Raw genomic sequence first — 24,479 nt, 5'->3', positions numbered from 1 at the left:
GATGTGAGAGTTGGACTATAAAGAAAGCTGAGCACCGAAGAATTGAATGCTTTTGTTCTGTGGTGTTGGAGAAGACTCTTGAGAGTTCTTGGACTGCAAGGAGATCCAACCAGTCCATCCTAAACGAGATCAGTCCTGGGTGTTCTTTGGAAGGACTGATGTTGAAGCTGAAACTCCAATAATTTGGCCACCTGACGTGAAGAGCTGACTCATTGGAAAAGACCCTGATGCTGGGAAAGAAGGAGGGCAGGAGCAGAAGGGGACGACAGAGGATGAGATGGCTGGATGGCATCACCAACTCGATGGACATGGGTTTGGGTGGACTTAGGGAGTTAGTGATGGACAGGTAGGCCTGGCGTGCTGCGATTCATTGGGTCGCAAAGAGTCAGACATGACTGAGTGACTGAACTGAACTGAACAATTTAAAAATAAAGGTAAAATGTTCTTATGTTGGATAAATACTTTGAGAAGACTATAAGCAGAAACATTATAAGCTGCTTGACACTCACCATTATTAAAATTTTTAGCAACAAATTTTTAACACCAAATTTCTATTTAAAGTACTGTGCTAAAAGCAGCAATGAAGGAAATGCTTAGTTATACCCCCAAACTGTAACCAGTATATTTTAGGTTCATTTGTTCTCCATATTTATGGAACGTTTTTCCTAGACATTTATTTTCATCACTGAAAGCCATCTTCAAGAACTAAATTTCTTATTCATTAAATGCTACTGTGAAGCTGTATCAAACCTTAAAGAAGTACAAATTGCTATACTATTAAAAACAATTTACTGGGTCATTAAATAATAACAAAGTCAAATAGGCATCAAAACCTATGAAAATCATCCTCAGGATATGGTTAATAATGACCACATCCAATGACTTGAAAATTTTTGATACAGAACTTAATATTATAGTGGTGATTCTTGCATGTGATACTGTGTTACCCTGAGACCATTCATGTTTCAAGGGCCTACTACAGAAACGTCTTTAAAAAGGCAAATCTGTTTTAGTTCATTAATTGACTCATTTATTGAGTGAAAGGTCCACTTTTAAATAGTGCAAAAGGACAGTAATATCATGAGTGGCCAGAGTAGAGTAACCCTTTCTGTTTTAAGGATAGTAGTTTAAGGCCAAGTTTAAGGCCAATAGGACATATGCCTATATAGAAGCACTCTTTCTCACGAGCTTTCCTTATTTTTTTTCTTAATTTAGTAAATTTAATCTTATATCTATTGCCAAGTAATCGCTTATGGAAAGATTTAAGTTCAAACTGGAAACAATACTAATGTTGGTCAAATAGGTGAAGCATGAAACACACTGTGCTTTATCCACACCATGTACCACTCCTCAGTAACAGGAAGAAAGGGGTTACACACAGAACTAGGTGAATCTACAGATTCACGCTGGGTGACAGAACTCAATCCTAAAAGGCTACATACTACAGTTTCATTTATAAGTATTCTTGAAATGACAAAGTTATAGAAATGGAGCTCCTGGTACTATTTCTAACAAGTGTACAACTAAAATTATCTCCAAATTAAAACTTTATTTGAAAAAAAAATCACTATAATTTGGGTCACCTCAACCAAAAGCAGATTTAGGTGACACTCTCAGAAACCAGTTAGTATACAAAGACTCCACCAGCAGAAGGAAAAAGGACTAGATAAAAGAACAAAATAGCCACAGAAAAATAAGTGCTAAAGAAAATAGTAAAGTAACTCAGTTATTAAAGAATATCTAATGAACATTTAAATACATTTAGGACATATTACATTTCACTCAGCATTCATTCAAGATAGAAAGCTTACCCGATGCTTTGCCTTAATTTTCTTCCTATATTCTTCTTTGTCAAACTTGTCCTCTTCTTGAAGCCTTTCCTTAGCTTTATCTAAGTTGATACCACCAGCATCATCCTCTTCCTCAGTATCCTTGGAAACAGATTTCTGCACTTGTGGCCACTGCTGAACCAACTGCAGAGACGAAAAAGGTGAGTATGAGGCAGGAGACAAAGAACATCAACAGAATGCCACTTGCATTTGCAGAATGATTTTGAAATGGTGCACATAATACTTTCTGCCTTACAACCTATACTTCTGAAACTTTCAAACAAGCTTTATAATAAAAGTGAGCAAGTCACAGAAAAGTCAGGATAAAGTAATGCTGCCATAACTCAACTAAGAGCAGGATTAAAAGAAATTTTTATTACATAATTTGGACGATAAAGGTAGTTGCTTCAACATCATTACAGCATTCATAGAATGCAACGCTCTACCAACTCAGCTCCAAATGATCTACACAGGGCAATAGCCAGGCTGAGCAGAGTGCAGCCTTGCCAGTGCCATGGCACCTCGGTGTACCTCCTCTAACACCTCTCAGCATACTGGGTTGTTTTACTTTCCTGTTTTCCTTACTAGCATTAACCTCCTTGAGGGTAGTCATATGTCTTATTCATGTATCCCAAGAACCCAACACATTATCTGGCATACATCAGGTGCTCAAAATTGATAAAACACATCAACTGGTACCAAGCATAAAAACTGAGATAACTAAGCTAAGCGTAAAGGAGAAAGTTAGTCTGGATTTCATAAGCCTGCTCAGATCTACACAATTTTACACAAACATTTTATGGTTAGGAACAAGGTAACAAAGAAGTCAGAGCACTGATCTGAGAGTCAGGAGGCATGGCTTAACGCCTTGGCTTTTTCACTAGCCCAGTGCATAACCCTGAATGAATTACTTAATTTCTGTACCTCTGTATCATTGCTTGAAAAATAAGGTTTGACTTAATCATGTTCCAGGCCGAACAGAGTAAAATTCTAGACAATTTAGACAAGAGCATTTCTCTTATTTTACCCCGTAACTGGTTGCCAGGAGGGTTGAAGTTAACTGCTAGTTTCTGAAAGACTGCTAATTAAACAGCGGGAAAATGAAAGCTGTAGGCACACACATCACAGGTGTTAATGGCTCCTCTCACTCCTGCCATCATCTCATTCTTCAAGATGAGACTACCCTAGAGTCACAACTTGAAGCAAGGGTCCCAAAAGCATGACCAGCACAGCAGCAGGCACGGAAGCAGCAGTGAGAGAGGTGAGTCGTGACAGCTGAGAACACCATCCACTGCTCTGACCTCTCGCTCCTTTATCAGAGTGGAAAAAATTCCTCCCTCTCTAAGTGGAACCTTTCCTTCCTCATGTACTTAGTCGTGTCCAACTCTTTGCAACACCATGGACTGTAGACCGCCAGGATCCTGTGTCCATGGGATTTCCCAGGCAAGAATACTGGAGTGGGTTGCCATTTCCTCCTCCAGGGGATCTTCCCAACCCAGGGATCGAACCCAAATCTCCTGTGTCTCCTGAATTGCAGGCAGATTCTTTACTACTGAGCCATCAGGGAAGCCTATGGGTGGAACAAATGGTAGCATTTCTTTCAGGGTTTTAGATCAGAAGTTTCACTGTGGCTTACAGCCACACAGTGCTACTGTCAGCAATACGTTTACAATGAAATATTTTACAGTTAAGGATTTACATTCAACCTGAAGTTAATGGGTATAATCTCTGCAGTTAAATTAGTAGCACAGTAAGGAACCTCAATGCACTAAAAGCACTAATCCTCTCTTACAGTGAGCATATGATACAATACTACAACTATTTCCTGATTTAGACTATTTCTCAAGTGCTGACCTCTTTTCTGGATCACAGAGATTCATATATTTCAATTTGATAGGCTTCCTCTGCAACTTCAACAACAACTTCAAAATTTGAATTGCATTCAACTTTGTTAGTTTTCATACGATTTATACACCATTTTACTCCACATTATTAGTGTAAATTTGGCCTTCTAAACCGAAACCTCATCCCCAAAGTAACATCCAAATCTTTGCTAAATTCAGAATTAAAAGGAAACACGCACACCACTGCATATGGATTGTGCAGGCAGCAATGATATTAATAATGATAAAATATTTGATGTGACATGTGATACATTATAGTTAGAATAAAAAGCTCTGTTATTTTACCAGAGTATACACTTCTTCTGAGGGCTTACTATTTGTTAGGCACGGTTCTAAGTGCAGAGGACAGAGCAGTAAGCAGAGTCAACAAATACCTTCCCTCATGTAACTTTTTTCATCTCAGTGGAATAGAAATACCTTCTCTCATTCCACTGGAGAGGAAATATCTTCCCTCATTCCCACTAGAGGGGAAGAAATAGAAAACCACTGAATAATTATAGAACGCAAAGTCTCATAATAAGTGGTATGAAGAAAAAATAAACACAGGGCAAGGAAAATGACATGGTGGGCATGGGGTGCTGAGTGCTGTATGAGAATGAACAGGGAAACTCATAGGTCAGTCAGAGTGAAACAGAGACAACATTCAGAAGATCCTACTATGACCACTGACTCTAGCATCACTACTTAAGGTGAGTCACTTGATATTCTAAATACGTTTCCTCTTTAAAAATGAAGATTATTATATAATAAGTGATTTTCATGGGCAATCTGCAAGGTAACCCCTTCCCTACTCTATGGGGATGTATTTACACTAAGAGCAGGTAGTTTTGAAATGTAAACCAGACATCTGAGGTTATTTTAAAGCAGAGAATTTTTCCCACAAGAGGCCAGTAAGTAAAAACATGCCAAAACAGCATCTAAAACTGAGGAATCGCAGAGCAGAGGCTTTCTATAGTCAAGCAAAATAAGCTGTGGTGAGTAGTTGTGTTATTATCCTTCTGCATGTTCCCACAGAGTATCTTGAGAGATGGACCCCATGACAAGAAAGTCTTATCTATAAAAACAGGATCTGGGAAGTTCAGAACCAACCCTGAAACAACCCAATCAAAAAATGGGCAGAAGACCTAAATAGAAACTTCTTCAAAGAAGACATACAGGTGGACAACAAACACATGAGAAGATGCTCAACATCACTAATTATTAGAGAAATGCAAATCAAAACTATGAGTATCACGTCACACCAGTTAGAATGGCCATCATCAAAAAATCTACAAACAACATTACTCTCAGTGGTGAAAAACAAAGCTTTCCCTCTAAGATCAGGAACAAGACAAGGGTGTGCACTCTCATTACTACTATTCAACATAGTTTTAGAAGTCCTAGGTACAGCAATTAGAGAAGAGAAAGAAGCAAAAGGAATCCAGATCCAACAAGAAGAAGTAAAATTCTCAGTCTTTGCAGATGACATGATACTATACATAGAAAACCCAGAAGAAACTATCAGAAAATTACTAGAGCTAATCAGTGAATTCAGCAAAGTCACAGGCTACAAGGTCAGTACACAGAAATCATTTACATTCCCATATACTAACAATGAAAAATCAGAAAGAGAAATAAAGAAGTCAATCCCATTCACCAATGCAACAAAAAGAATAAAATATCTAGGAATAAACCTACCTAAGGAAACAAAATAACTGTATATGGAAAATTATAAGAGATTAATGAAAGAAATCAAAGATGACATAAACAGATGGCAAGATATTCCATGTTCCTGGGTAGGAAGAACCAATATTGTGAAAATGACTACAGTACCAAATGCAATCTACAGATTCAATGTGATCCCTATCAAATTACCAATGGCATTTTTCAGAGAACTAGAACAAAAATTTTCACAATTCATATGGAACACAAAAGACCCCAAATAGCAAAAGCAGTCTTGAGAAAGAAGAATGGAACTGGAAGAATCAGTCTTCCTGACTTCAGATTATACTACAAAGCTACAGCCATCAAGACAGTATGGTAGTGGCACAAAAACAGAAATATAGATCAATGGAACAAGATAGAGAGCCCAGAGACAAATGCACGCACCTATAGGTACCTTTTTTTTCTGACAAAAGAGGTAAGAATATACAATTGGGCAAAGACAGCCTCTTCAATAAGTGGTGCTGGGAAATAAGCTATGTATAAAAAAATGAAATTAGAACACTTCCTAATGCCATACATAAAGATAAACTTGAAATGGATTAAAGACCTAAATGTAAGACCAGAAACTATAAAACTCTTAGAGGAAAACAAGTAGCATACCTGATGACATAAATCAAAGCAAGATCCCCTATGATCCCCCTCCTAGAGTAATGGAAATAAAAACAAAAATAAAGAAGTGGAACCTAATTAAACTTAAAAGCTTTTGCATAGCAAAGGAAACTATAAGCAAGGCAAAAAGACAACCCTCAGAATGGGAGAAAATAATAGCAAAGGAAACAACTGACAAAGGATTAATTTCCAAAATATACAAGCAGCTCATGCAACTCAATACCAAAAAAACAAACAACCCAATCAAAAAGTGGGAAAAGGACCTAAACAGACATTTCTCCAAAGAAGACATATAGATGGCTAACAAACACTTGAAAAGATGCTCAACAGTGCTCATTATTAGAGAAATGCAAATCTAAACAACAATGAGATAACCACCTCACACCAGTCAGAATGGCCATCATTAAAGAGTTTACAAACAATAAATGCTGGAGAGGCTGTGGAGAAAAGGGAACCCTCTTGCATTGCTGGTGGGAATGTAAATTGATACAGCCACTATGGAAAATGGTATGATGATTCCTTAAAAAACTAGGAATAAAACCACCATATGACCCAGCAATCCCACTACTAGGCATATAATCTGAGGAAACCAAAATTGAAAAGGACACATGTAGCCCAATGTTCAATGCAGCACTATTTACAATAGCTAGAACACTAAAGCAACCTAGATGTCCATCAATAGATGAATGGATAAAGCTGTGCTACATATATACAATGGAATACTACTCAGCCATAAAAAAGAACACATTTGAGTCAGTTCTAACGAGATAGATGAACCTAGAGCCTATTATACAGAGTGAAGTAAGTCAGAAAGAGAAAACAAGTATCATATGCTGATGCATATATATGGAATCTAGAAAGATGAATTTATCTGCAGGGCAGCAATGGAGAAACAGACATAGAGAACAGACTTATGGAGATGAGAGGAGGGGAGGAGAGAGAGGGTGAGATGTATGGAGAGAGTAACATGGAAATTCAGAATACCATATGTAAAACAGATAGCCAATGGGGATTTGTTGTATGACTCAGGGACCTCAAACAGGGGCTCTGTCACAAAATCTAGACGAGTGTGATGGGGAGGGAGGTTCGCGAGGTAAGGGACATGGGTGTACCTATGGCTGATGCTTGTTATGTCTGACAGAAAACAGCAAAATTCTGTAGAGCAATTAAGAGTAAATTAGAGTAAATAAGTTTACTTATTTAATTTCATTTTTAATAGGAGGATAATTACTTTACAATATTTTGATAGTTTCTGTCAGACATCGATATGAATTTGCCATAAGTATACATAGGACCCCTTCCTTCTGAACCATGGTTCAAATATTATTCATTAACACATATATGTGGAATATACATGGCATATATGAACCATATAGAAAAATGGTATAGATGAACTTATTTGTGAAACAGAAAGACAGAGAACAAACATATGGATGCCAGTGGAGTGAGGGACTGGGACGGACTGGGAGGTGGGGCTGGTATCTATGCACTGGTGCCTGGTAGCACTCAGTCGCTTAGTCGTGTTCGACTCTGGACTCTGCGAACCCAAGGACTGTAGCCCTCCAGGCTCCACTGTCCATGGGACTTTTCAGGCAAGAATACTGGAGTGGGTTGTCATTTCCTCCTCCAGGGATCTTCCCCACCCAGGAATCAAATCTGCATCTCCTGCATTGCCAGGTGGATTCTTTACCACTGAGCCACCTAAGAAGCACCATATATACACTGCTGCTGCTGCTGCTACACTACTATGTATAAAATAGATAACTCATGAGAACTGATTGTATAGCACAGGGAACTCTACTCAATGCTCTGTGATGACCTAAGTGGGAAGGAAATCCCAGGAAGAGGGTATATATCTATATATATATACATATATATATATATATGTATGGCTGATTCACTTTGCTATACAGCAGAAACTAACACACACAGCATTTTAAACCAACTATACTCTGATTAAAAAAAAAGAAAACAAGCTCTGTTGTTAATCATTAAGAAGTAGCCCAGCTTACTGTCACAAAGGCATTCTCGCCTACACAGGTAGAGTTGACCAAATACCTACAGAAACAATGAAAGGAGTTGCCTGAGAGGTCTTGAGAAACATTAAATTTTCTTATTAAAAATGGCATGTCAGCAGCAGAATCAAACTTTCTAATACTTGAAAAGTACCTCAGAAATGAAGCATCTATAGAATCTTACCTCTCCTTCATCGGTAAATGTTATTTTCTTATTTACTTTAAAATTTCTCTTCATTACTTTTTTTGCTTCTGCAATCTTGGTCACTTTTTTCTTCACACTGGATTTAGAAGGTTCTTTCTTCTGTGTCAGAATATACCAAAAAAAAAGCACAGATGATTAGTCAAATAGCTGTCTTATATTAACAATTTAACACTGGCAATACACTTTCCAAACTTGAATGTATTTATTGCTCATTAGCTAATGAGAAGCACCAAAGTTGCTGTCCAGAAGTAAAATTATCAGCGCTAAAGGAGTTTAAATTTCAATATGAGTGTTAGAAATAAATAATCTTAAATTTCTACTGTTACTAAACTGTGCTATCCCGATAATGCTGAAGCATTAGAAATTACATGATAATGTTATAAAGAGACACATAAGGGAAAGCAAGCTATCTTTCAGCTAAAAACAACACATTTAAAAAACAGCTATAACTTCCAAGAAAAAACTTAAAATTTTTAGACTAGAAAAATGTTTCCCTGGAAAGCAAAATGACTCTAATACATTGTTTTTTACTTCCTTCCATTACAGTAATTCACTATATGAATACTGGAAAACGTCCTATGATAGGTAAGTTGTGTTCAAAAGTGAAATGCTCTTACTGCACAAAGGTGAAATGTGTTCAAAGGTGAAAAGTCTTACTTCTTACTCAAAAGTAAGACTTCATGAATAGGAATTCTGTCAACCAAAATAAATTGCCCCTTAGTACCATGTGAACACAGAGCACTAACAAGACTTCCTTCCACGCAGTCATTACTCCCACACCCCCTTTACCCTGCAAACACTTATCAAAGAACACCACCAACACAACCACCAGGCTGGAGATTATGTTCCTAACTCCTACTAGATCTTCTTAGTTTTATCACTAGGCTGATTCTTAACAATCCTAGGTTGGCGGATACTTTGTCATCAACCTTCAACTTATGATAGAGAGAATGCCTACCAAACAGTGCAAAGCTGAGGGGATAATAATAACATAAAAATAATTAAACAGGAGTTAAGCTTTAATTGCTTAAATAAAAGCACAAAAAAAATAATGAGGAGAAACAGGAGCAAACTTTCTGGAGAAACAGGAGCAAACTTTTCTGTTCTACCGCTTAATGGGAGTTTGTGTATACACCTGTCAAAATTCATCAAATGTTACACTTAAAATTGGTGTGTTTCATTATATATAAATTTCTACCTCAAAAAAGAATACTGTAAACAATACTGAACTTTAGTTAAGCCAGGCAACCTGAAGTATATAGAAAAAAGTACAATGATATTGGCAACGTACTCAAAAATGGATTAAATGAAAAAAGGATGACGAATGGATTGACAGAAGACTACATGAGAAAGGAAATACGGTAAAAAGATAATTGCAGAATATGAGTGATGGATATTTTGGTATCAAAGTACACTTTCTCAACCTTTCTGTATGTTTGACCTTTTTGTAAGAAAACACAAAAGGCCAGTCACAGAACAAGAGAAATGGTCAAAAAGCAAAGATACCAAAAACTGTCAGAATAAAATAAAATAAAATAATAGAAAAATCAATCCTTCAGAGTGAAACCTCAGAGTGAATGTGGGTCTATATCAAGAGATTTAGGGAAATCCATGATATCACTGAAATTAAACAGCAAAATTTAGGGGTATTTACATCTTTGCAATTTTATGTTAATTATGGTTTCTAAAAGGGATCTGTGTTCTCCCCTCCTCTCCCCACACACTAAAAGGTTAAATTGTTCATTTGTTTTAGGGAAGTCACTAAAAGAAGGAACAGAAATGCCAACATGGGTGAGAAGACAAACATGCATTTTCCTAATAGGCTGCAGTGTTGGTCTGATATTCTAGAATTAATCCTCACTCATTCAAATATGCATTGTTATCAACACAGAGGATATCATAGTACATAATGCTCTAGCAGTGAAAGAGGCAGATGGATTCTCAACCCTCAAGGAACGTAACTGAATCAATGGGGGGAAAAACTTAAATTATTTAATCACAGATGTACTAAGTGCTCAGACAAAATATAAAGGATGAATTCTTTAATAGGGTGCCTGCCCTACCTAGTCTAGAGTAAGGAGAGGAAGTCAGAGAAACCTTCCTTTTGAGGAACAGATGTTCGAACTGAGTAGCAAACATCACTGCATTAGTGATATATTCGTGATGAACAAATACATTCTGTGTGTCCACTGATGGGAGTATTTCACATACAACTTTTAGAGTTTTAGTTCAATGTCATTCTTTTGAATATTAATTTTAGCAGGTAACACATGTTTATTTATTTTGTAAAGGATATTCAGTTAAAAAGTTGTATGTAGGTCTCCTTCAGCTATCTCAGTTTATGTCCCAAGAATCAAATGAATTTTGAGCATTAGTTTGCTAGTGTGTGAGACAAGTGCAACTGTGCAGTAGTTTGAACATTCTTTGGCATTGTCTTTCTTTGGGATTGGAATGAAAATTGACCTTATCCAGTCCTGTGGCCATTGCTGAGTTTTCTGAATTTGCTGGCATATTGAATGCAGTACTTTCACAGCATCATCTTTTAGGATTTGAAATAGCTCACCAGGAATTCCATCACCTCTACCTGCTTTGTTCATACTGATGCTTCCTGAGGCCCACTTGACTTAGCATTCCAGGATGTATGGCTCTAGGTGAGTGATCACACCATCATGGTTATCTGGGTCATGAAGATCTTTTTTGTATAGTTCTTCTGTGTATTCTTGCCACCTCTTCTTAGTATCTTCTGCTCTTAGGTCCATACTGTTTCTGTCCTTTATTGTGCCTATCTCTGCATGAAATGTTCCCTTGGTATCTCTAATTTTCTTGAAGAAATCTCTAGTCTTTCCCATTTTACTGTATAGCTTTTTTTGCATTGATCGCTGAGGAAGGCTTTCTTATCTCTCCATGCTATTCTTTGGAACTCTGCATTCAGGTGGATGTATCTTTCCTTTTCTCCTTTGCCTTTCATTTCTCTTCTTTTCTCAGCTATTTGTAAGCCTCCTCAGACAACCATTTTGCCTTTTTGCATTTCTTTTTCTTGGAGATGGCCTTGATCCCTGCCTCCTGTACAGTGTCACTATTCTCCGTCCATAGTTCTTCAGGACTCTGTCTATCAGATCTAATCCCTTGAATCTAGCATATGTGTATTTAAATTTTGAAAGGTATTTCCAAAGAAGTAATACAAATTTATACTCTGATCAACCATTTGAGAGTAACTGATTCTCCATATCTATTTAAACAAAGTATATAGGCTTTACGTTTACCAGTCAACTAGGCGGAAAAAAAATCTCAGGGAAGTTTTAATATGCATTTTTATATTAAACATAGCAAGACATCTTTACAAAGGTATTTATTTTTCAGTGCACTGTATGTATCTTTGGCCAGCATTTTTAATGAATTTCAGGAATTTTATTTATTTGTAAAATTTCTTCATTTGTTAAAGATGCTTCAATATTTTCTCCCACTTTACCATTTATGTTTATACCTTGCCATATACGGCAATATTCTTTTGTTTCGCTTTGCTTTGGTTTTAAGAAGTAGATATTTATGATATTTATAAAATTAACTTTTTTAATAACAAAATGTCCATGTTTTCTAGGTTTGTGCTGTACTTTATCAAAGTATAATGAAAGATTTCCTGACAAGACATAAAGCATCAAAATCCCATTTTCATTTCTATTTGCACTTCTTCCACATCATGTATGCTATACTTTAAAACAAAATGCCAAGAGGAAAATGTCATAAAATACAAAGCTGATAAAGCATCAAGTCATTCTTGACAGTGATCTCTGTAGCAGGTTGCCAGGAATAACTTGGAAGATAAAAGAACAAGAACAGCTACAAACATAATAACAGTTCCTATCAAAAGGGCCATGTTAGTTAATATTGGCCTCAAGAAGATTCAAAGTACAATCAATGAGAAAAACCTACGTACCTCAGCATAAGCATTTAAAAATGAAGAACACTAACAAAATAAAGAACTATCAAGCCTGATGAGAATCTTAGAGGATACCTATTATGCCCTCATGTTAAAGATCAGGGCATCTGTAGCATTTATAAACACTGCTTTTCCAAACTCCAAAAGTACTTAACTTTAGTACCAAAAGTTAGGTACTTTAGTACCTAAGTAACCAAACCTAGTAAAACTAGTTTATGCTTTTTTTTCTAAAAAAAGCAAAACTGCCTGCCATGTAAACATAATCTTCAAACATCCTATATTATTGGCTTCCCTGGTGGCACAAATGGTAAAGAATCTGTATGCAATGCATGAGACCCAGGTTCAATTCCTGGGTCTGCAAGATCCCCTGGAGTAGGGGATGGCAACCCACTCCAGTATTCTTGCCTGGAGAATTCCATGGACAGAGGAGCCTGGCGGGTTACAGTCCATGCAGTCACAAAGAGTCGGTGCACGAGTGAGTGACTAACACACACACATCCTACATTTACTGAACTATAGTAATTCACATATTTGAATTTTACAATATGAATTAAGGATACACTGCTTGATAATTTTAAAGCTATCTAAACTTCTCTGATGATTAGTGATATACCTGTTGCCCATTGGTATGTCTTCTTTGGAAAAAGAAGTCTATTTGTGTCATTTGTCCATCTAAAAATATGATTATTTGCCTTTTTGTTTTTGAGTTGTATGAGTTCCTTATATATATAAGATAATATTGACCTGTTATCAGATATATACTTTATAAATATTTTCTCCCATCCTAGGTTGCCTTTTTAACTTGTTTCATTTGCTGTGTCGAGTTTTTAGGTTTGATGTAGTCCCCTTGCTTATTTCAGCCTTTGTGCCTATGCTATTGGCATCTTAACCAAAAGATCATTGCTCAGAATATGCTACTCAAATTACAAGACCCTAGCCCTACCTCCTTTCTGATAAGAATCATAATAGACGTTACAGAATTTATTTGTATATTTGTCTTGTTACTTGATATTTGTACCAATATCAAGTAAAACTGCCTAAAAGACCCATTCCATAAATCCTTCCAAATTTTACAATATTTTATAAATAATGTGTGTTATTCAAACACAAAATCAAAAATATGAAAGCCTAGATTGCCCAACAAAGTTCTTCACTTTTTTAAGGTTAGATCAGTTCTTATGATTATACTAAAAGGCAAACGTAAGTAAACGTTAAGCTTTCTCTATTCCGTATGGTCCATAAAGCCATGCACTACTAATTTCATTGAGTCTTTCTCTTTTTCTATTCTGTATGGTCAATAAGACCATATACTACTAATACACTGAACTGCAGTTTCAACGTATAAAGTAATAAGAAATGATTAACGTAACTACAACATGTTAAGCAGCAATGACAAGATATTTATTATGAAATATTTACGATTCTTTTTAAAAGAGTCATTTTAACCAGTCAACATAAATAGGAAAACACACGAATGAGTATTGCAATCTCTTCAAGAAAATCAGAGATACCAAGGAACATTTCATGCAAAGATGGGCACAATAAAGGACAGAAATGGTACAGACCTAACAGAATCAGAAGATATTAAGAGGAGGGGGCAAGAATACACAGAAGAACTGTACAAAATAGTCTTAGTGACCTGGATAATCACGATGGTGTGATCACTCACCAAGAGCCAGACATCCTGGAATGAGAAGTCAAGTGGGCCTTAGGAAGCATCACTATGAACAAAGTTAGTGGACGTGATGGAATTCCAGCTGAGCTATTCCAAATCCTAAAAGATGATGCTGTGAAAGTGCTGCACTCAATATGCCAGCAAATCTGGAAAACTTAGCAGTGGCCACAGGACTACAAGAGGTCAGATTTCATTCCAAACTCAAAGAAGAGCCATACCCAAGAATGTACAAACTATCACACAACTGTGCTCAATTGAAATGCTAGCAAGGTAATGCTCAAAATCTTTCAAGCTAGGCTTCAACAGTATTTGAACTGAGAACTTCCAGGTGTACAAGCTGGATTTAGAAAAGGCAGAGGAACCAGAGATCAAATTGCCAAAGTCTGTGGGATCATAGAAAAATCAAAGGAATTCCAGAAAAACACCTACTCCTGCTTCATTGACTACGCTAAAGCCTTTGACTTTGTGGATTACAACAAGCTGTGGAGAATTCTTAAGGAGACAGGAATACCAGACCACCTTACCTGCCTCCTGAAAAATATGTATGCAGATCAAGAAGGAACAGTTAGAACTGGACATGGAACAATGGACTGATTCAAAATTGGGGAAGGAGTATGTCAGGGCTGTATATTGGCATCCTGCTTACTTAACTTATATGCAGAGTACATCATGAGAAACGCTGGGCTGGAGGAAGCACAAGCTGGAATCAAGACTGCCAGGAGAAATATCAATAACCTCAGATATGCAGAGGACACCGCCCTTATGGCAGAAAGTAAAGAAGAACTAAAGAGCCTCTTGATGAAAGTGAAAGTGGAGAGTGAAAAAGCTGGCTTAAAGCTCAACACAAAACAACTAAGATCATGGCATCCAGTCCCATCACTTCATGGCAAATAGATGGGGAAAAAATGGAAACAGTGACAGACTTTAGTTTCTTGGGCTCCAAAGTCATTGTGGAAGGTGACTTTAGCCATGAAATTAAAAGACACTTGCTCCTTGGAAGAAAAGCTATGACAAATCTAAACAATGTATTAAAAAGCAGACATATCATTTTGCTGGCAAAGGTCTATATAGTCAAAGCTATGGTTTTTCCAGTAGTCATGTACAGATGTGAAAGTTGGATCATAAAGAAGGCTGAGCACCAAAGAATTGATGCTTTTGATCTATGGTGCGGGAGAAGACTCTTGAGAGTCCCTTAGACTGGAAAGAGATCAAACTAGGCAATATTAAAGGAAATCAACCCTGAATATTCATTGGAAGAACTGTGGCTGAACCTGAAGCTCCAATACACTGGCCATCTGATGCAAAGAGCTGACTCACTGGAAAAGACTCTGATGCTGGGAAAGATTGAGGGCAGGAGGCAAGGGGGTGACAGAGGATGAGATGGTTGGATGGCATCATCGACTCAATGAACATGAGTTTGTGCAAACTCCAGGATATACTGAAGGACAGGGAATCCTGGCATACTGCAGTCCTTGAGATCACAAAGAGTTGCACACAAGTGATGACTGAAGAACAACAACAAAGGCACAACCAATCTTCACAAAGATTTTTGATCGCTCGATTCCTCCTTCATGACTCCTACTCCCTGAATCTACAATTTAACTTGGAATACATTCCATTACCTGCTTCTTAACCTGCCACCATAACCAGTGAATGCTTTCAGAAAAACAACTTTCAAATCTATCTCTAATATAGTTGCCACTGCTATTTCTTCTCTTACTGTTCAAAAGTTCCCCCGCCAAAGACTCACTGAAACACCAGTGTTTTTTTTTCCTTCAACATGTATCTTCTCTTTGTTATTAATTTCTTGTCAGAATTAACACAAAATTTTCCCTGATTTTAAAAAGCTTCTTCATAGCATTTCAGTCTAATATGTCTTTAAATCTCACTTCCTCTAACTAGTCTAGGTAAGATTTAAATTTCTTTTTTCCACCTCAACCATATTTTACTCTGCTTATTTCCTTAATTTAAGTCTCATCCTCAATTGAGTTTCATGGCCAGGCAAATCCATCACTGTCTCTATGTTATCTACTACCTTAAATGGTTCATTCTAACTTTGCAGCAGTTTTTACATTGTTGCAATGCATAAAATATAAAGATAATTCATATTTCTAATTTACTACCTTAGTAAATTTGTCTTTAGTTCAGTGAAATTATCTAGGCTGTTTACTATTTTTTTTTTTTTTGCTAGCCAAGAAATACGTATTATTTGCTCCAACCATGCCCCTCACTCCACACCTAAGCCACTATAGATGCAATTTCTCAGGTATTTCCAATTCTTTAGCAAAATTAGAGCTAACCATATTTGCCTTAGGAATTCAATTTTTAACCTGCCACTTTTAATAAACATTTCTATATCAGGAAGCAGGCAGCTGGAAGCAATTTCAAGAAATACAGCCTGATACATGCTTTTTGTCTCTCTCTTTAGATTTTAGAAATGACAGCATGGATATCATTTTTAACGAGTGTCCAAATTGGCAACATCACATTTCTGTTGTCTCCTACAACTTCTGAAATTCTTCGAGAATTTACAAATATTATAAGCTACATACTAAAAACTCAGCAGTATAAAAAAGAAAGCTAATTTCTATCATATATCCATTCAGTTAACAAAGTAAAAGGAGATTGACTCCATAAAGGAGGCAATAATGGTGATAGTAAACTAAATTAAAAGACTTGGGGCAGCATTGACGAAACTACTGTAAAAACTATGACACTAAGGTACACTCTCTCTTGGGGAAGCAACTATCTACGTCTCTGTGATCTTATACATACATACTCTATGATCTTATACACAAAAACATACACACTTCTACTCTCTAAATTATAGAAAGATAATTTCTATGATTTAAAGCCTTCACAAAGAGCTACAATAAGAGAACTAAGATAAATACTAAACTCAAACTGAACTCAGTAACTGATTAGTTAAGCCATTTTTGAAATGCATTTTAAGACATTTAAGAGGTGCTGATGTCAACCTTCCATACTCCCAAGACAAGGTAATCACTGTTACTGGTTATCCGTGGTTTTAACGTCTGCCATTTTTTAAATTGGCTGACATTAGTAAATCACAAGACATGCATGGGATATATCTTAACTAAGAAAGAAATAATAAACATCACCACCAAATCTGGTAAAAGTCATATTCACAACTACATGTACGTCAAGTTTCAAAGCTCTGCCTTCTACTGTTTACAAAGTTAGCTAAGATAAAGTACCAAATGAAAGGTCAAAGGCCAGCCTACATGTAGACATTTCAAAAAAGTGTGTTTGTATGATGTCCAATCATTTAAAACTGTATATTCTTTAAAATACACCATTTATTAAATAGTGGTAAGTAAACGCAGAGGAAGATGGCAGAGTAGAAGGACGTGTGCTCATCTTCTCATGCAAGAACTCCACAATTACAACTCGCTGCTGAACAACCATCAACAGGAAAATGTTGGATCCCACCAAAAAAAGATACCCCATGTCCAAGGGCAAAGGAGAAGCCCCAGCAAGACAGTAGAAGGGGCAAAATCATATTTAGAATCAAACCCCATACCCTCCAGAGACAATCGGAGGGCTCAAACAAACCTTGTGCACACCAGGATCCAGAGAACCCATAGAGACTGAGCCAGAACTGTGTCTTGAGTGTCTCCTGCAGCAGTATAGGTCAGCAGTGGCCTGCCGTACGGCCAAGGGCTCTGGGTGCATCAGACCTGGGTATGGCATAAGCCCTCTTGGAGGAGGTTGCCATTAACCCCACCATAGAGCCACCAGAACTTACACAGGACTGGGGAAACAGACTCTTGGAGGGCACAAAGAAAACCTAGTGCACACCGTGATCCAGGAGAAAGGAGGCGTGTCCCCAAAACAGCCTGAGGTAGACCTGCCCGTGAGTGTCCAGGGGTCTCTGGCGGAGGTGTGGGCCATGGGTGGGGGGCTGCAGAGTGGGGGTCACTCATGCAGCACGGCATGCCTGGGATCATTTACAGGAGGTCCTAATTATCTTCATTACCTCTCCACAGTTTGGCCTCAGGTCAAACAACAGGGAGGGAACACAAGCTCAGCCATCAACAGAAAATTAGTTTAAAGCTTTACTAAGCATGCCCCCCACCCCACATCAGAACAAGACCCAGTTTCCCCCTTAGACAGTCTCTCCCATCAGGAAGCTTCCATAAGCGTCTTAACCTTATCCATCAGAGGGCCAACAGAACCACAATCACAGAAAATTAATCAAACTGATCACATGGATTACAGCCTTGTTGAACTCAATGAAACTGCGAGCCATGCCATATAGGGCCACCCAAGATGGACGGGTCATGATGGAGAGTTCTGACAAAATGTGGTCCACTGGAGAAGGGAATGGCAAACCACATCAGTATTCCTGCCTTGAGAACCCCATGAACAGTATGAAAAGGCAAAAAGATAAGACACTGAAAGAAAGATGAACCCCCCAGATTGGTAGGTGCCCAATAAGCTACTGGAGATCAGTGAAGAAATAACTCCAGAAAAAATGAAGACACGGAGCCAAAGCAAAAACACCCAGTTGTGGATGTGACTGGTGATGGAAGTAAAGTTCGATGCAGTAAAGAACAATATTGCATAGGAACCTGGAATGTTAGGTCCAGGAATCAGGTAAATTCAAAGTGGTCAAACAGGGGATGGCAAGAGTAAAGTACATTTTAGGGATCAGTGAACTAAAATGGATCAGAATGGGTGAATTTAACTCAGATGACCATTATATCTACTACTGTGGGCAAGAATCCCTTAGAAGAAATGGAGTAGCCATCATAGTCAACAAAAAAGAGTCTGAAATGCAGTACTTGAATGCAATCTCAAAAACAACAGAATGATCTCTGTTCATTTTTCCAAGGCAAACCATTCAATGTTACAGTAATCCAACTCTATGCACCGATCAGTAATGCTGAAGAAACTGAAGTTGAACGGTTCTATGAAGACCTACAAGACCTTCTAGAACTAACAAACAAAAAATATCCTTATCATTATAGGGGACTGGAATGCAAAAGTATGACGTCAAGAGATGCCTGGAGTAACAGGCAAATTTGTCCTTGGAATACAGAATGAAACAGGTCAAAGGCCAACAGAGTTTTGCCAAGAGAACTCACTGGTCATAGCAAACACCCTCTTCCAACAACACAGGAGAAGACTCTACACATGGACATCACCAGATGGTCAACACCAAAATCAGATTGATGATATTCTTTGCAGCCAAAGATGGAGAAGCTCTATACAGTCAGCAAAAACAAGACCAGGAGCAGACTGTGGCTCATATCATCAACTCCTTATTGCCAAATTCAGACTTAAATTGAAGAAAGTAGGGAAAACCACTAGATCATTCAGGTATGACCTAATTCAAATCCCTTATGATTATACAGCGGGAGTGAGAAATAGATTCGAGGGATTAGATCCGATAGAGTGCCTGATGAACTATGGACGGAGGTTCATGACATTGTACAGGAGGCAGTGATCAAGACCATACCCATCGAAAAGAAATGCAAAATGGCAAAATGATTGTCTGAGGAGGCCTTACCAATAGCTGAGAAAAGAAGAGACATGAAAGGCAAAGAGAAAAGGAAATATATATCCATTTGAATGCAGAGTTCCAAAGAATAGCATGGAGAGATAAGAAAGCCTTCCTCAGTGATCAGTGCAAAGAAATAGAGGGAAACAATAGAATGGGAAAGACTAGAGATCTCTTCAAGAAAATTAGAGATACCACAGGAACATTTCATGGAAAGATGGGCACAATTTAAGACAGAAATGGTACAGACCTAACAGAAGCAGAAGATATTAAGAAGAGGTGGCAAGACACACAGAAGAACAATACAAAAAAGATCTTCACGACCCAGATAATCACAATGGTGGGATCACTCATCTACTTTCTTACATTTAGAAGTATTTTTTAAGCCAATTTAAATTTTTTGTGGGATTAGGAGGGATAACTAATCCTCCTAATAACTAATATAAATATTAATATAACTAAAAGATCTTCATGACCCAGATAATCAAAATCACTCACAGTGATCAGTGGGCTTTAGGAAGCATCACTACGAACAAAGCAAGTGGAGGTGATAGGATTCCAGTTGAGCTATTTCAAATCCTAAAAGATGATGCTGTGAAAGTGCTGCACTCAATATGCCAGCAAATACGGAAAACTCAGCAGTGGCCACAGGACTGGAAAAAGTCAGTTTTCATTCCAATCCCAAAGAAAGGCAATGCCAAAGAATGATCAAATTACCGCACAACTGCACTCATCTCACAGGCTAGCAAAGTAATGCTCAAAATTCTCCAAGCCAGGCTTCAACAGTATGTAAACCGTGAACTTCCAGATGTTCAAGCTGGATTTAGAAAAGGCAGAGGAACCAAAGATCAAATTGCCAGCATCTGCTGGATCATAGGAAAAGCAAAACAGTTCCAGAAAAACATCTATTTCTGCTTTATTGACTATGCCAATGCCTTTGACTGTCTGGATCACAACAAATTATGGAAAATTCTTCAAGAGACGAGAATAACAGACCATCTGACCTGCCTTCTGAAAAATCTGTATGTAGGTCAGGAAGCAAGTTAGAATTGGACATGGAACAGCAGACTGGTTCCAAATCGTGAAAGGAGTACATCAAGGCTGTATATTGTCACCCTGCTTATTTAACTTATATGCAGAGTACATGATGCAAAATTCTGGCTGGATGGAGCACAAACTGGAATCAAGATTGCCAGGACAAATACCAATAATCTCAGATATGCAGATGACACAACCCTTATGGCAGAAAGTGAAGAAGAATTAAAGAGCCTCCTGATGAAAGTGAAAGAGGAGACTGAAAAAGTTGGCTTAAAGTTCAACATTCAGAAAACTAAGATCATGGGAGCCGGTCCCATCACTTTATGGCAAATAGATGAGGAAACAGTGGAAACAGTAACAGACATTATTTTGGGGGGCTCCAAAATCACTGCAGATGGTGACTGCAGCCATGAAATTAAAAGATGTTTGCTCATGTAAAAAAAGCTATGACCAACCTAAACAGCATATTAAAAAGTAGAGACATTACTTTGCTGACAAAAGTCCATACAGTCAAAGCTATGGTTTTTCCAGTAGTCAATGTATGGATGTGAGAGTTGGACTATAAAGAAAGTCGAGTGCCAAAGAACTGATGCTTTTGAACTGTGGTGTTGGAAAAGACTCTTGAGAGTCCCTTGGACTGCAAGGAGATCCAACCAGTCCATCCTAAAGGAAATCAGTCTTGAATATTCATTGGAAGGACTGATGCTGAAGCGGAAACTCCAATACTTTGGCCACCTGATGCAAAGAACTGATTAATTTGAAAAGACTCTGGTGCTGGGAAAGACTGAAGGCAGGAGGAGAAGGGGACGACAGAGGATGAGATGGTTGGATGGCATCCCTGACTCAATGGTCATGAGTTTGAGTAAGCTCCAGGAGTTTTTGATGGACAGGGAGGCCTGGCATCCTGCAGTCCATGTGGTCACAAGGAGTCGGACACAACTGAGCGACAGAACTGAACTGATGCAAAACATAATATTGATTTTAAAACACTGGCATTATTAAATACAGAACCAGAAAGGATCACAAGGTCAAAATCACCTAGAGAAAAAATACATCATACACATGTATCTGTAGAAGTTAAGAGGATTTCAAGATCATATAACCAATGTCAGCAAAGTTAGGCCTGGCACTCTAAATCCTATGGTGGGGGAGGGGGTAGGCAAAAAAGATAAAGGGGATTAATAAGTACAAAAGTCCAGCTATAAAATATATGTCACAGGGACATGATGTATAGCCTAGGGAATATAGCCAATAATATAGCCATAACTTTTGACAGATGGTAAGTAGATTTACTGTGGAGATCACTTTGTGATATATAAAAATACTGAATCATTATGTTGTACCCCTGACACTAAGGTAATATCGTAAATCAATTATACTTAAAAATTACCTATATTGATAAACAAAAAGGCCCCAACATCTAGTTTGTGTTCTTACCTTTATATTATGAAGTGAAGTGAAGTGAAGTGAAAGTCGCTCAGTTGTGTCCAACTCTTTGCAACCCCATGGACTATAGAGTCCATGGAATTCTCGAGGCCAGAATACTGGAGTGGGTAGCCGCTCCCTTCTCCAGGGTATCTTCCCAACCTAGGGATCAAACCCAGGTTTCCCACATTGCAGGCTGATTCTTTACCAGCTGAGCCACCAGGAAAGCCCCCTTTATACCATATATAACAAATAAAATATATAAGAAACATCTCAGAGACCATACTTTCTTCTGAGAATCATAATTTTCCTGAACACTATTCAAAAACTCCATAAAATGGAAATCAAAAGTTGGGCAACAACAAATGGTTTTCTTTAAAACACAAAGAATGATTCAAGGAATGTATTATAAAAGTGTCTTTCTTAGCAAGACCATATACACAACTAAATCTGACCTCTAATTTTTAAAAAATCTCTCAAAAGCCTAACAACTAGAGAAAAGGTTTCTGTCCTTCATTACTCTATTACTTTGTTTGTCCTTTCTGTCCTGGCAAATTGCATGCTGAGTATGCAGTGATCAATATAATTTCAATCTGCCCTTTTTAACTTAAACATTTTTAAAAGTCTGATAGCAACTGAAAGGTTTTGACAGATTCTTGCTCATTTATTTGTTTTTCTCCTATCTTAGAATGAGTCCCTTTTATTTCATTAGTAAATCTGTAACACTAAAATGTAACATTCTGAATTTTAACTGACTAGTTCAAAGTTGGGAAAGTAGTATGACAAAGCTGTCTATTTTCACTCTGCTTACTTAACTCATCTGCAGAGTATATCATGCAAAATGCCACGAAGGATGAATCACAAGCTGGAATCAAGAGAAACTGCAAGGAGAAATATAAACAACATCAGATATGCAAAAGATACCACTCTAATGGCAGAAGTGAACAGGAACTAAGGAGCCTCTTGATGAGGGTCAAAGAGGAAAGTGAAAAAGTTGGCTTCAACTCAACATTCAAAAAACTAAGATCATGGCATCTGGTCCCGTCATTTCATGAAAAATAGAAGGGAAAACAGTGGAAGCAGTGACAGATTTTATTTTCATGGGATCCAAGAAAATACTGCAGACAGTGACTGCAACCATGAAATTAAAAGATGCTTTTTCCTTGGAAGGAAAGCTATGATAAAACAACACAGCATATTAAAAAGCAGAGACATCACTTTGCTGATATAGGCCCATATAGTCAAAGCTATGTCTTTTCTAATATTCATGTACAGATGTAAGAGCTGGATCATAAAGAAGGCTGAGTGCCAAAGAATTGATGCTTTTGAAGTATGGTGCTGGAGAAGATTCTTGAGAGTTCCCTGGAATGCACGGAGACCAAACCAGTCAATCCTAAGGAATATCAACCCTGAATATTCATTGAAAGGACTGTTTCTAAAGCTTAAGTTCCAATACTTTGGCCACCTAGGAAAGACTGAAGGCAAAAGGAGAAGGGGTGGCAGAGGATGAGATGGTGAGACAGCATCACCACCTCAGTGGACATGAGTTTGAGCAAACTCCAGGAGACAGTGAAGGGGAGGGATGCCTGGCATGCTGCCCTCCGTGCAATCACAGAGAGTTGGACTTAGTGACTGTGAATAACACTGAAAAGTAACATTCTGAATTAAAAGTTACTAAAAACTGCTATAAACTACAATTCCCAAAGTAGTAAAACAAAATTTTTGCTAAGCTCCAAACTCCTGACACTCCACAGCCGAGCAACATTTTTAATTTTTTTACATCACTCTTCTTACTATTCCATTCACAGCCTATGCAGGAGTTAGCAATATCCTTGATGCACAGCAAAGGAAATCATGAACAAAATGAAAAGACAACCTACGGGCTGGCAGAAAGTATTTGCAAACAATGCATCTGCCAAGTGCTTAATTCCTAAAATACACAGACAGCTCAGACAACTCAACAACAAAATAACAACCCAGTCAAAAAAAAAAAAGACATATGACACAGACATTTCTCCAAAGAAAATATATAGATGGCTAATAGGCACATGAGAAGATGCTTAACACTGCTAATTATTAGAGAATAGCAAATCAAAACTACACTGAGGTGTCAACTCACACTGGTCAGCACGGCCATCACGAAAAAGTTTACACATAATAAATGCTAGAGAGGATGTGGAGAAAAGGGAACCCTCCTACATTGTTTGTGCAGTCACTATGGAGCATAGTATGAAGGCTCCTTAAAAAAAACTAAAACTAGTCATCATATGATCCAAAAATCTCACTCCTGGGCATACATTCAGAGAAAATATAATTTGAAAAGATACAGGCACTGCAGTGTTCACTGCAGCGCTATTTACAACTGTCAGTTCAGTTCAGTTGCTCAGTCGTGTCCAACTCTTTGCAACAATCTAAATGTCCATCGACAGATGAATTGATAAAGAATATGTGGTATACATACATACATATACAGACACACATACACACACACAATGGGGCTTCCCAGTGCAGTCAGTGGTAAAAGAATCCACCTGCCAATGCAGGAGACACAAGAGACTCAGGTTCAATCAGGAAGAGTCCCTGGAGTAGGAAATGGCAACCTGTTCCAGTA

At 37.8% G+C, this 24,479-nt stretch overlaps 1 protein-coding gene across 2 annotated transcripts in view; it reads right to left on the bottom strand.

Moving 5' to 3' along the window:
- The window catches only part of DDX10 (DEAD-box helicase 10), a 288,484-nt gene that overhangs the window by 119,672 nt on the left and 144,333 nt on the right, over nucleotides 1-24,479 (bottom strand). For both annotated transcript variants that reach the window (XM_081545393.1, XM_081545394.1), the window contains 2 exons: nucleotides 8,246-8,365; nucleotides 1,812-1,973 (listed from right to left, as the gene is read on the bottom strand). In XM_081545393.1, the coding sequence (XP_081401519.1) occupies nucleotides 1,812-1,973; nucleotides 8,246-8,365 (282 nt within the window). The remainder of the gene's footprint in view (nucleotides 1-1,811; nucleotides 1,974-8,245; nucleotides 8,366-24,479) is intronic.

The sequence above is a fragment of the Giraffa tippelskirchi genome, chromosome 11 (assembly GCF_054371585.1).
Source record: "Giraffa tippelskirchi isolate mGirTip1 chromosome 11, T2T-mGirTip1v1.2.pri, whole genome shotgun sequence".
Lineage (NCBI taxonomy): Eukaryota > Metazoa > Chordata > Mammalia > Artiodactyla > Giraffidae > Giraffa > Giraffa tippelskirchi.
The sequence above is the reverse complement of the archived record's forward strand: the minus strand, read 5'-3'. Positions and strand labels throughout refer to the sequence as shown.